This window comes from Meriones unguiculatus, chromosome 1, assembly GCF_030254825.1.
Source record: "Meriones unguiculatus strain TT.TT164.6M chromosome 1, Bangor_MerUng_6.1, whole genome shotgun sequence".
NCBI lineage: Eukaryota > Metazoa > Chordata > Mammalia > Rodentia > Muridae > Meriones > Meriones unguiculatus.
The window spans coordinates 8375257-8388816 of NC_083349.1; the positions used below are offsets into that span (position 1 = coordinate 8375257).

A 13560-nucleotide genomic window follows, 5' to 3' on the forward strand; every position below is an offset into this window, starting at 1 on the left:
TTCAGGTGTCACAGAGAAAGATCAAAGAATTCACTATTCCAGCCCCAGAGCCACAACTGAAGAAGCATAGAAATCTCAGAACACGTCTCTTTTCCAAGTGGGATGAGATTGCCAGGGACCTTCCAGGGGTCTTATTTCCGGAGAAATCATATCCCCCACCCTGTAGCTTATGCTACTATGGCGACACTGGCATGGGTGTAGCAGTTCCCCAAGAAGGTGTTCTTTAGCAAGCAGGCATTGGCTTTGGATTGCTGTACCACCAACTTACAGTAGTTGAAGGACATTCTGGCTCCATGGACTTTTTAAAGCTCTTTTCCTCTATTGGGACCTTCTTAGAGATTCTGTAAGACCCATATAAATATGGTTCTAACCATAAAGATATATAGATATACATAATTTTAATTTTTGTTGAAAATAGTTTTTTTTTTCATACGGTATATTTTGATTACAGTTTCCCCTCTCCCAACTCCTCCCAGACACTCCGTACCTCCCGACTCACCTAAATCCACATAGAACTTTATTTTAAAAGTGGAATAATAAAGCTGGCCAGTGGTGGTGCATGCCTTTAATCCCAGCAGTCTGGAGGCAGAGGCAGGTGGATCTCTGAGTTTGAGGCCAGCCTGATCTACAGAGTGAGTTCCAGGACAGCCAGAGCTAAGCGGAGAAACCCTGTCTCGAAGAAAAAAAAAAAAAGGAATAATAATACCCACAAATGACTGCACTTCAAAGCCACCACTTCTCATCCTTGTAAAGTGAGTGACCTGATAGCCACTCCCTTCTGACCCAAGATAGCATAGTACATCCCCAGTCACTTTCTCCTTGGAAGGTTGGGGAAGCTGACCCTGCATCCTGGTCTCACCCTTTGTACGTGTGGGTCTGCTGGTTTGGAAGATTACCACTCGGAGGCAGAGCTCTTAGGTACCAGCCCTCCGGATGGCCAGATGCTGGAGAGGAAGCTGTATCCCAACAACCCCTTCCCAGAAGGCTGCACTGTTGCATCATGGAGCAGAATCCGCTATGGATGGCTGCCGCATCCTAACTCATTAGTGCCCAGTGCCTGCAGATTTATCTTTTTGTCAGTTCCTCTGTCTGTCTCTCTTCTTTGTCTTCTTGTCTTAGGATGGTTGAAGATGTGATGTCTGTGTGTTCTCTGTTGTAAGTAAATTTAATGCAATCTGCCTCTTGTACCCAATGTGGGGCTGCTGCCTTGTTTCTGCTTGCAACCCCTTTCCCTTTCCTCTCTGTGCTGGCTCCTGAATTTCTGTATAGAGCTTGGATGACTGATGGGTACAGGGCTCCCCTGGAGTCAAGGTTCCTTTTCTGTTTCATCATGATTAGCATGAGACTGCCTGGCTGTGAAAAACGTGATTAGCCAACAGCTGCCTGCTTGTTGGGAATGGAACCCTTCCCCTGCTTGGTATTTTGTTTGTTGGTTGGTTGTTTTGTTTGTTTTGTTTTTAATCTCTATCTGAAATATATGCATTGCTTTTTAACTTTGCATTCCGTTCTTTTGTTGTAAGTAGGGCTTGTGGGTGATTACTTACAGTAGCAGGACACTTTTGTATTAATCACTGCATGAAGCCTGGCCAGAGACCACTAAGACCAGTTCTTGCTATACTGTGAAGCACAACCATTGGGCTCTTCCAAATTCATGCTTGCAGAAATCTGAGAGAATGTGGGATCAGCTCAGCGTGGAGCCACACTGAGATCCATTGCCAGAGTGCCTTGGGTCATGTCCCTGGTCACTTATGTCTAATCTATGAGTAGCTTTGCCACGCATCAGTGCAGCTGGCCACCTGTGTGCCTCTGGTGCTTTGTACCTAGGGCCAGGGCAGAGCTCAGGGCTCTGAATCTATGTGCCTTTCCCTGCCCTTACCGGGGAAGCTGGCCTGGACCCAGGCTTCTGGCAGCCCCCTTGGGTAGCATGAGTCTCCTAATTCTGTCCTACCCAAGCAGCTTCTTTAGTATTTTCAAGTCATTTAGCAACTATGAAACAGTTATATATTTATATGCATGAATAAATATATGCTTTATGTCGGGGCTGGACTGTTTTTATGGCAAGTGCCATAAATGCTATAAATAACCATTTATGGTCTCTATATTTTTGTAATGATCAAATGCCATTGTTGGAGTGTTTTATTTGAGAGTACACAAGGAAGGAACTTGGGAGCCAGATTTCCTTACCTACTTAGCTAATATGGGAAACAGGAGTGTGATGGATTTAAAGGGAGGGACCACGCCTCCTCCACACCTAAGATCGGGCTTTGCCTGGTCCTAAAACCATACTGGGGAGGGATGGAAACCGGGAGGGAAGGACCATTTTGCAGGTTGAGGGCATTCATTTTTGATTTTAGAAATGACCCCAAGAGCTACTAATAGACCAAATAGAACTATTTATGCTAAAACCCTTTCTCCTGGGGTCAACCTGATGTCCCACCTGTTACCTTGAATAAAGGAAGAAGAAAGGGAGAAAAGATTATGGAATCTTGTCCATTAACCATAGCCAGGGAAAGACATAAAGTACCATTTTCCTTGACTCTGCCTTAATCAGCATCCTACCCAGAGTCTTCCAGAGCAGAAGAATTCATTGCGCTCTGTGTTCCTGTGCATTCAAAGGGCTCATAGGATCCCCACAGGAGCCAGAACTTGTCTGTGTCTGTCTGGGTTCCTCTGGCTGTTCATTAAGAGCTGTGTCTCCTTGCCCATGGAAAAATTGGATCCTGTTAATTAGTGTCATGAGCCTGTGGCCCCTCCCCCAACCTTAGTTGGCTCACAAATTAGTCTCCTCACCACAACTTTGCTTTTAGAAAAGTAAGAAGGGTTAGTTAAATTTAGCTGCATTTTTCTGGGTCAGCTCTCCAAAATGGCTTGTCTTTAAAGGCTTTCAGCTTGATGGGTCTTTCCCTTGGGGGCAAAAGTATTATCAGTTAAAAAGTCAGAATGAGCTGTTGCCATGGGGCCCTGTGGCTGGGGTTTGGTAGGTGGGAGGCTGGGAAGCCACCAGCTGGTTGGGAATGATCTGTGACCATGTGTTTACGTTTCCTGTTTACAGTGACACATTTAGGGTGAAGAAGTCGCCAAAGCGGTCTCCTCTGTCTGATCCACCTTCTCAGGTATGGCACTCTCTTGATTCCTTGAGTACTACACTGCTGAACGGGAGTTAGTGCTGCTTTGTCTGAACATGTACACACCAGGCACATGTACACACATGCCTATACACACTCTGGCACACATGCATATACACCATGCATGTACATGAAAAAATGGGCAGAATTCACCTTGGAAGAGATCAAGGTGTGTGCTGAGGGGAATTAGTTGAGAAATTAATGAGAACTGGATCTTATGGCAGGAATTCTTCTAATCTGTTGTGGCCATTTAGTCATTGGGAGGGTCTTTTGGGATCTTTGGATGCAGAATGAGAAAATGGGGGGAGAACTGAATACATATCAGGAATAGCAGATTTTGCCATCAGAATTAGAGTGTGACGATGAGGCAAGCTCACCCTTAAGAAATGGCAACTTGGGGCTGGAGAGCTGGCTCAGTGATTAAAAGCACCTGCTGCTTTGCTGAGGATCCTCAGTTCCCAGCATGCACATGGTGGTTCACAACTGTCTGTGCCAGGGTTCTAACAGCCTCTTCTGGCCTCTGTGGGTTCTGCACACCCATGGTGCATATCTAGATGCCTCTCTCACTATATATATATCTATATGCATTTGTATATATGTATGTATGTGTGTGTATACACCCAGAAAAAACACTTACACACATAAAATAAATCTTTAGGAAAAAGAAGTGGGGGCTTTCTCTTTCAGCTGTATTTCTGACAAGCTCATGCCATGTCTTCTACCCTCTTTATAGCAAGGTCGTCCTCAAGCTACCTTGCTACCATTCTAGGTTATAAGAGAAGTTGATCTTCAGATCCAAACCAGCTTTAGTTGCTGACCAGGTAGAACTAGGACCTTAGCCCCAGGCGTAAGAGACCCACTTGGGAGTCACGCCCCCTCCTCTCTTCAGAAGGACTGGCGTGAAGATGCTCAGACAGTGTTGCTGACACTACCGTAACACTAGCTGAGATGTCTCAGACAGCTAGCCAGAGACTTATTTATTGTTTAGTTTTGAAACAGGGCCTCACACCAGCTCAGGCTGGCCCGATGCTTACTACTTAGCCCAGGCTAGCGTCGGTCTTTTGAATGCTGGGCTCACAGCAGTGAACCACTGCTCCGAGGCCTCTTGTTTCCAGTGCTGGGAAGTGGAGCCAGGCAAGCACCTTACTGTGGAGCCACATCTCCAGTCCTTGAAGAAAGGGCCTTACGCCGTAGCCCAGTCTGGTCTCACGGAACTAGCAATTCACGTCGGGAGCCACCGTATCCAGCTTTTTAAAAATTAACTAATTTTGATAAGCCCACCGTCACTCCCTAAAAGCAGCCACCGGAAAGTGAGATCCACAGAGGAACTGAGTGGCTCTGTAGGCCAGAGTTCCGGGGACACGGATGGAGGGCTTTTTCTGGTTTGAGAGGCATGGTTTCTGGTCAGGAGACTGATTGAAGGATGGGGCTGTCCCTTCTCCTCACAGGACCCCACTCCAGCTGCCACGCCAGAAGCACCCCCCGCAATCTCTGCAGTGGTCCATGCCACAGACGAGGAGAAGCTGGCCGTCACCAGCCAGAAGTGGACGTGTATGACCGTGGACTTGGATGCCGACAAACAGGACTTCCCACAGCCCTCGGACCTGTCTAACTTTGTAAATGAGACCAAATTCAATTCACCCTCAGAGGGTAAGCAACTCGGTGGCCAGCCAGACCCACACCTTGCCTTGGAGAATACTGTCCCTAGGGGGCAAAGAGCCAGAAAAGACACTTGCCAGCCAGGTAACCGTTGCCCGTGTGTCAGTCTCCCACGGAATGCAAAGCTAAGGCGTGAGAGCAGCTTTCCCTTGACCCCGTGACGCCTGCTGAGAACCAGACTAGAACCCACTAACCCAGACCCTGAAACCTCACTTGCTTATTCCTGGCTGTATGGCTTATGATACCTTCTGTAGCTTTGAAAGGCACAGCTCCAAAGGAACATCACTCACTCTGAACTGGGACTGTATCAACCCACCTATGGGTCTTTTGGTACCATCATTGTTCATGTCCCCCACAGGATGGTCAGACAATATGGCCACACATTCTAATCAAGCCTGGGGCCACAGGTTTACCTCCTGGCTTGCTAATGAGGACTTGATTGCTCTGGGAAGGTCCTGAGCCCTTGTCTTATCTCAGTGTCTTCCTTTGTGCAGTGTGTTCAGTTTCTGCTTTCTCTCTGATGGCGGTTCGAATGAGTCATGTATCTTAGGGATGCAGGGTTCTCAGTTGGTAGAGTGCATGCATGAAGGCCTGGACTCGTTCTCCACTGGATAAACCTCAGGTGTAGTGGCGCCCACCTGTACTCCCAGCAGTCTGGAAGGTAGAGACAAGGGAACCAGAGCTTCACCCTCCCTTTCCCACCTTTGCCTGTCTCAGCCTTTGTCTCCTTTCCCTGCTTGCCTTTAACGCTTGATCTGGGGGCTCTTAACATGATGGTGAAGCTACCCCTGCATGCACTGTGGTGTACACACCCCCACAGAGAGAGAGACTCAGCAAATAGGCCTACGTTTAACTTTAAAACAGAACTCTGTTAAACCTGCCTCCTTAGAAAATTCAGTAAAGAGCCAGAAACGGCGGCACACGACACGCCTATAATCTCAGCACTCAGGGAGGCAGACGCAGGTGGATCTCTGTGAGTTCTGGTCTATAAAGTGAGTCAGGACAGCCAAGGCTACACAGAGAAACCCTGTCTTGAAAAAACAAAAACAAACAAAAAATCCTTGACAAAAAGAAAGTATCAGTAAAGATTTGGCAAGTGGTGATCAGTTTTAGCAGTTGGGTGATAGAATCCATCCATGTGTGTGTGAAGGCACTGTGGCTCTGGGAAGATTGGCGCTGCTGCGTTCGTCTCTGTAACACACTCTGGATGGAGAGCCCTCTCATCAGGTTCTCCCTCTTGTTCTGCACATCAGACATCTGTGGGTGCTAATGTGATCCTCAGAAGGAATCAGTTCAGGGCTGCGGCTGTGGTCTGAGACTTCATCGTGTGGAAGTCACCAACCACAGAAAACGGAAATACTGGGTTAGACATCATAATTACTATTTGAACACACATTCACAGCAATGCTAATTCTATAGGAGAGAAGAGTAAAGCAGGGACTATTATTTTGCACACAGAGGCCTCATTTCCTCCTCGCTCTGTGGTAGATCCTGTAGCTCCCCACTTCTGAGGAAGACTGAGGAAACAGAGGCTTAGCCCTGGAGGGCCTGGGGTGATCTGTTCATGCCAGGCCTGCCTGGTTTTGTGGTTCTAGATCAGGCGCTCTGCCTTCATTTGTAGGATGAGGATGTGAACTAGTCACGTTTCTCCTCCCTGGGCGCACAAGCAATGCTAAAGAGCTTCGAGCTGTCTTTGCTATTTCTAAACCCCAGAGGACAGTAGTTAAGTAGTTATCTGCTAGTAGTTGTGGTGCCCTGTTGGGCTGAATGTCACCTTACTGTGTTGCCTCCATAATCTCCCAGGGAGTACACACTCTGATTGACGGTTACGTGTGCCCGCCTGTTTAATGAACACCCCCCTGCACTGTTTTCAGGCATGGTGGCATGGAAATAAGCCTGTTCTCTAAGGAGGAGAAGATTAGGAAGCAGGCTAGCCTGTCTGTCTCCAGGATCTCACCTGCCTTGGGAACCAAGAGACCCTGATAGGAATTGCTTTTGTTTTGCCTTGTTTTCAATTTATTTATTTTGAGTGCGTGATCACATGATCTTATGTGCATCATGTGTGTTCGGGTGTCCTTGGAGCCCAGAAGACATTGGATCCCAAAGAGCTGGCGTGTAGGCTGTTGTGAGCCAACCAGTGTGGGTGCCAAGAACCAAATCCCATCCTCTGGAGGAACAGTGCATGTCCTTAACCACTGAGCCATCCCTGAGCAGCTGCTGTAGACCCACAGAGCTGCATGGCCATTTTGGTGGCACCACCTCCTTATACATAATTGCATTAGCCCCTTCTCCCATATCCAGCAGGGGAAAGGTGTCTATCTGGGTGGACATCATGGTTGTTGTCTCATAACAAGGGACAGGAAAAGGTGAATGTAGTCTCCTCATTTTTCTCCAGGGCTCTCTGTTCATCCATCTCCCCTTAATTTAAACAACAACAACAACAAAACATTTGGATTTAAAGATAAATGTTAGGATGAGCAATGTTAAGTCACAATCCTTCACATTTGTGCAACTCACTGTAGGACTTTTGTGTTTGCCTTTGTTTGTTTGTTTGTTTGTTTGTTTGTTTGAGACAGGATTTTTCTGTGTAGCCTTGGCTGTCCTGGGACTAGCTCTATAGACCAGACTGGCTTTGAACTCACAGAGATCCACCTGCCTCTGCCACCTGAGTGAGTGCTGGGATTAAAGCCATGTGTCACCACTGCCTTGCCATTTTATCCACGGCATTGTGGCATTTTAGGTTTCATTTTGTCATTGAGGTTCAGAGAAGTCCAGTCAGTTGACTTCACTGGCCCTAGAAATGAAGACCCTTCGCTTTCTGCCCAGGGAGCTTCCCTAGCAAAGCTAGAAGATTCGAGAAAATAGCTAAGTCTTCTTTGCTGCGTGATGTCCCAGGGTGAGGTAATTCTCCAAAGTGGTCCTTGGATACGAGAGGGCTCTTTAAAACAACTGTGGACCTCTTCAGTGTGAAATAGCCCCATCCTTGAGTGACTCAGCCTTCCCTGAAGTTGTAAAAGCAAATGCCAGTAGTGGAACTCTTCCTCTCCTGGCGTGGCCTGGTGTGAGAGGGGCTGATTGCATTTGACTTTACCCACAGGCCTACTCTTTGAGGTTTAGAATTTAAAGTAGATGAGATTTCTTTCTTTCCTTCTTCCTTCCTTCCTTCCTTCCTTCCTTCAATCCTCATTTCTTCCTTGTACTGGGAATAGTACCTCAGGCACTCCACATTCTCGGCAAGCACTCCTACTGAGCTACATCTGGAGCCCATTCTGAGACAAAAGTCACAAGAGTCACCTCATTAAGCTGCCCCAGCTGTCTTTGAATCTAACTCTGCAGCTCAGGCAGGCCTTGAACCCACATACTGTACCAAGTAACTGGGATTACAGGACCTCAAGAGAGATCTCTAAAAGCAGCTTTAGTAAGATATTCTCTCAAAATGGCAGATATCAGCCCCGAAGCTACCAGTAGAACTGGAGGGAATAAGCAGCTGATGAAGGCGCAGTGGAAGGGTGTTGCTGCCTTTCTCTGGGTTCAGAGTGAGGCTGCTGAGTTCCCAGGGAGGGAGGTACAATACAGTTAGTTCCAAGATGTGTCTGTGACCTGTCATTCTATGTGTAGCCCTTGATAGATAGGGGTTGAAAGGACTCCAAAGCACACGTGCCTTCCAGTCTGAGCACAGTGGAAGCACGTGGTGGGGCTCATTCACATTTCTAAGGGCCCAAACTCCTACCAGCAGGAAGCTTACCATCTGAAAACAGCTGAGCTGTGCTGCTCTGGAGGCTGGGTCTTTGGATTTAGATGGTCCCCACATGCTAGTGCGCCCTCTGCTGGGCTGGCTCTTTCTGTCTCCCCCTTGTACTCACTTGGCCTGTTTGTTTTCAGAGCTGGACTACAGAAACTCCTATGAAATTGAATACATGGAAAAACTTGGCTCCTCCTTACCTGTGAGTTCCTCCTACACACTGGCCTGGCAGGGGCTTCTAAGGGGTCTCAAGCAAGGCTGCACAGGGTCTTTCCGAGCTGTCCCATTGCCTAGAGACGTCAGCCCCCATTCCCACACTCATTGCTCCAGGCCTTGAACAGGGAGGGACTCCCAGGGTTCTGAGCCGCAGCCCCTGACGTGGGGTCTGCTCATGTCTCTCCTGCCCAGCCAAGAAGGAAGAAGCCTTTCCATTTCTGTCTCTTTCTTTGGGGTCTGTTGTTTTTCTGTTTCGGTGAGGAAACGCTATGACCAAGGCAAGTTATAGAAGGGTTAATTTGGGGGGTATGGTTTCAGAGGGAGAAGAGTCCGTGATAGCCAAGCAGAGCACATCTCGAACCGTAACAAGAAGCACTCTTTAAACCCTCACACCTGACTCTAGTAACTTGCCTTCCTCCAGCAAGGCCACACCTCCTAGACCCCCCAGACACCATCATTTGAGGACCAAGTATTCAACTACCCAAGACTGTCGAGGACACCTCACTTAAACCACCACAGGGCTCCACTGGCGGTGTCCATCACTGGGTTCAGCCCGCCGCCGTCCCCCACTCCATTGTGAGGACTGAGAGCTTGGCTGGCTCTACCTCCTCAGCACCGGTGTTCACCACCGTGGCCCATGAGCACTGAGGGCCGAATAGGGTTCCCTGCGGCACCTGAGGGTGATTCCCACCTCAGATCGCCACAGGCTCTTCTCTCCCACCCTCCTGGCTCTCTCCTTGTCTCTTCCCGTGCTCTCTTCCGGGAACTTAAGAAAACTGAAGGCTTACTCGTCCTTGTTGGTGAGTGCTTTCTTCACTTCGGTGGCACACTCAGGTGGCCGTACCCAGCTGATGTGGCGTGTGATTTGATTCCTGCAGCAGGACGCTGACACTCCGAAGAAGCAGGCCTTGTACCTTATGTTTGACACCTCTCAGGAGAGCCCCATCAAGTCTCCTCCAGTCCGGATGTCAGATTCGCCAACTCCATGTTCAGGGTATGTCCTTTGAGGAGAGAGTTGTGGCTTAGGCCAGAGGCGTCCCACGTCCTTGTTTGCCTTCTTACTGTTACTCTGACTTCATTCCATTGCATGTCTGCAGATAGCCCATAATTTATTTACTCTATCCACAAGGCACAGACACATCACTTCTGTTCCCCAGGATCCTTTGAATGAAGGTGAAACAGCTGACTGGCAGTATTGTGTGGTGGACACACACACAGAAAGAAGGAGGGAGAGAGAGAGGGGAATGGGGAGGGAGCGAGAGAGAGTATGTGTGTTTAAACTCCACTTTATTCTGTCATCTATCTAATAGGGACAGTGTAGGACAACTCGGAGACCTTACATCCCAGCTCTGTATTCTGGTGGGAGTTACTTGGGTGTCCTATGCCTTAGTTTCCCTGTGTAAAGTGAAATGAATAAAAAGTGACCTCTAGCACTGTTAGCCGCAGAGCAGCCAAGTGGTGGACACAGGGAACCTGGCTTCTAGGAGCTGATGTACGGAAAGCCCGTAGCAGAGTGCCTGGCATGTGTAAAGTGCACGGCAGGCATTTCTTATTAATGTGGTTGTTAGTATTTGTGTGTACCAGGGACCACGTTCTGAATGATAGAGTTTCTGATTGGGGAAGTGTGAGACATTGCTCTGTTATCTGGGTCATCCCATACCCCACCAGGTGCCTGCTCTGTACCAATCAGGGTTGGAAGCTCTCGCTTTGGTTTCTCAGACTTACTGAGGACCCTGCAGACCAGAATCTATCCAGACAGTAGGTGTTAGTGATGCTGAGGGCAGCAATGTCATCTCTCCAGGAGTGGTCCGTGTGACAGGCACTGTGCTTGAGTCTTTGCATTCATACAGCATCTTACTTCATCTTCTCGAAGATGCACATCTTCATATTCTAAAAAGAAGAAAGTAGCTGGGATGCACAGTCTCCGCCCTCAGAGTGTGCGAACAAGCAGCTGACTAGTCCCTAAACTCCAGAGCTCAGTCCCCTGGACAAAGGCATATGAATTCTGTCCCTTCCTGGTCAGTTGGCCCTTAAACATGGCTGGACTATGGCCTGCCTCCAGATGGATGGTCACTGAAGACATGGCCTTTGTCTCTCCTTGAACACAGGCTTAGAAGTCCTGCTTTTTATGGGATGTTGTCTCTTTAATCAGGGCTTTCTAATAGACTTCAGTGAGTCTCCAAGGAGAAGATCCTAACATTTGGCTTTGTTTCCTCAGGTCGAGTTTTGAGGAGACTGAAGCCCTCGTAAATGCTGCAACGAAACTCCAGCATCCTGTCACACGAGGGCTGGCCTCCAACCAGGAGCCTCTCTTGCAGGTGCCAGAGAAATCCTCCCAGAAGGAGCTGGAGGCCATGGCCTTGGGCACCCCTGCAGAGGCGATTGAAATCGTAAGTGTTGCTTGATGGGCTCGGTGGCTGGGCCCTCTAATGTTCTCCCCTGGCTGCGGGGTCCACTCTGGCCCCTAGACCACAGCAGTCAGTCAAGGAGACCCCACATCTCACAGTGAGGGGAAGGCCTCTCATTTCTCCCACCATGACTGTGGTTCTCAGTCAAGTGCTTTATTGGCTCAGGCTGTTTTCCATTTTCCCCTCCTTAAAACCAGACTGATGGACAAGCTGGAGTCATACTCAGCCAGCCCCTGCCTCTCTAGCCTATACAGCAAGACAGAGAAGGACAGAGAGAGGAACATCTATGTTTCTCCAGGGTCTCAGCAATGGGAGGTTTCTCTTGTTCATTGTCCAGGACTTCTAGTTTTTTCTCTTCAAGCCCTCCTGAAGCCTTGCAGGATCTATAGCGCTGAGCCGAGGCCTCACTGTCCTGACTCCCTACCTGTAATGAACGTAGTCTCCCTAGAGTGTGGGATATCCACGAGAGGGTCTCCATGTGTCTTAGACCAATTTTGGTCAGTTATATTTTTATTTCTTTCAGCTCCCTCCTAGCAGTCTTTCCTAGAGGTTTAAAACTATTGCTTTAGTGTGCTGCTTCTGTTCTATATTAGGACCTGTCTTCCGCTACAGATATTTCAGAGAGCTCCTGCCGTATGTGTGGCACTGGGATGCCGAGTTGGATACTGGAAACACAATTAGTGAACAGTAAAAGGGTCTAGATGTGCATCGATCTTGCACATCAATACCGTGGCAGACTTGGCCATGGTTCATCTCCTGCAATGTTACCCTATGATTTGGAAGTCTCTCTAATCTACTAGGAGTTACCTTTTTGGTTGAAATCATCTTTTCACTATTGAAAATGGCCCTCATTCAAACCTCACTCTCCTTGATATTTATCCTTGGTGCTGTTTCTTTGAGGAATTATGTTGGCATTTTGAAAACCCGTCAACTAGCTTGCCTCCCACCCATGGGTATTTTCAAATAAAATAAAAAAAGCAGTAGTCACGTGGCTCCCACTGTACTGACTGGGAAGCAGGGTGGCTTGGGCAGGGGTGGGGAGGGCACCCGAGGGCCTGCTTTGGGGAGAGTACTGGCTGCTAATTGATGTTCTCTTTAGCCTTAATGCAGCAATGTGCTGTGTGTGGATGTGTGGTCCTTGCTTGAAATCAATATCTTTCTACTCTCCTCTATTTTCCATTTCTCTCTCTGCCGGCCTTCAGACAGCTCCAGAGGCTGCCTTTGCCTCTGCGGATGCCCTCCTAAGCAGGCTGGCCCATCCTGCTTCTCTCTGTGGTGCACTTGACTATCTGGAGCCTGACTTAGCAGAAAAGAACCCCCCAGTATTTGCTCAGAAACTTCAGGTTTGTAGTCCACATGTGACCCTTTGAGAGCTTGTCAAAACCTCAGTAGAAAATGAACCCTTGAGCCAAATTGAGCTGAGGCAGGACTTAATGAGGCAATACTGGAATGTTCCAGATGAAGTGTTTTCTTCTCAGACACCGATATGTGTGTGTGTGCTATGTCTAGGATGCTAGAATTATGAAAATTGTGTGATTATGTACCAAACAGACTTTCTATTTCTATTGGGAAATTGGTCTCAGTAGTCATTTTTCAGATGTATTGACAGCCCCAGAGGCAGTGTTTGTGTGATTTATTCACTAAACCAGAGGTATCGGGTCAAGCCAAGCTGTTTAAATGCACAAAACGACCCCAGATTCTCAGAGATAACATCTGGACTTAGTCTTACATCTGGAACCAAAACAAGAATCTCTATAGTGGAAATTTGACAGCTCACTTTGCTCTCCCCTGGACCAGGAAGTGAGGCAGGCCTGGAGAGACTGTTAACAGACATCAGAGAGATGCATGGCCATTTACGGCAAGTGCTGGCCAACTCTTAAAATATAAAAGAAAAGAAACTGAGGAATACAGTAGAGTCAAAATTGCCATCCAGTTTAAAAATTAGTTCACATTTGACTGCGTGGTATTTCCTGACAAACCTTCAAAGGGGTGACTTTTTTTAAAAAAAGAAAAAGAAATTTAAATCCCTGTTTCATGATCTGCTGAGGTGTTGGTTGTGAGAGAAAGCTGAACGTATGTTTTTCCACGAGTACCTGTCATGATGCATTTATGTGGCACATTCATTCCTGGATGTGGAAAACCTTCTGTCTGTCTTGACGCATTTTCCGACGGTTCGCTCACCCCTACCCCTCGGGCAGGAGGAATTAGAGTTTGCCATCATGCGGATAGAAGCCCTGAAGCTGGCCAGGCAGATCGCCCTGGCTTCCCGCAGCCGCCAGGACACCAAGGTACCTGTTTGCTGCTGCAGTGCACTGCCTTCTGGGAATGCTGTGTGTGCCACGGGGTCCCAGGGCTGCTTCGCTAACCATTGGCCAGGCGGGCATTGTGGGTGTCCCATGTAGTGTGACTT

General features: G+C 48.1%; 1 protein-coding gene across 6 annotated transcripts in view; it reads left to right on the forward strand.

Moving 5' to 3' along the window:
• Positions 1 to 13560, forward strand: part of Tacc2 (transforming acidic coiled-coil containing protein 2) — a 181457-nt gene that overhangs the window by 150441 nt on the left and 17456 nt on the right. For 2 of the 6 annotated variants that reach the window (XM_060381076.1, XM_060381089.1), the window contains 5 exons: positions 3053 to 3113; positions 4574 to 4775; positions 8667 to 8728; positions 9621 to 9736; positions 10961 to 11132. In XM_060381076.1, coding sequence (XP_060237059.1) covers positions 3053 to 3113; positions 4574 to 4775; positions 8667 to 8728; positions 9621 to 9736; positions 10961 to 11132 — 613 coding nt within the window. Of the gene's footprint in view, positions 1 to 1119; positions 1156 to 3052; positions 3114 to 4573; positions 4869 to 8666; positions 8729 to 9620; positions 9737 to 10960; positions 11133 to 12352; positions 12494 to 13348; positions 13439 to 13560 lie in introns of all 6 variants that reach the window. The other 4 variants (XM_060381092.1, XM_060381079.1, XM_060381084.1 and 1 more) reach the window with 4 other exon arrangements.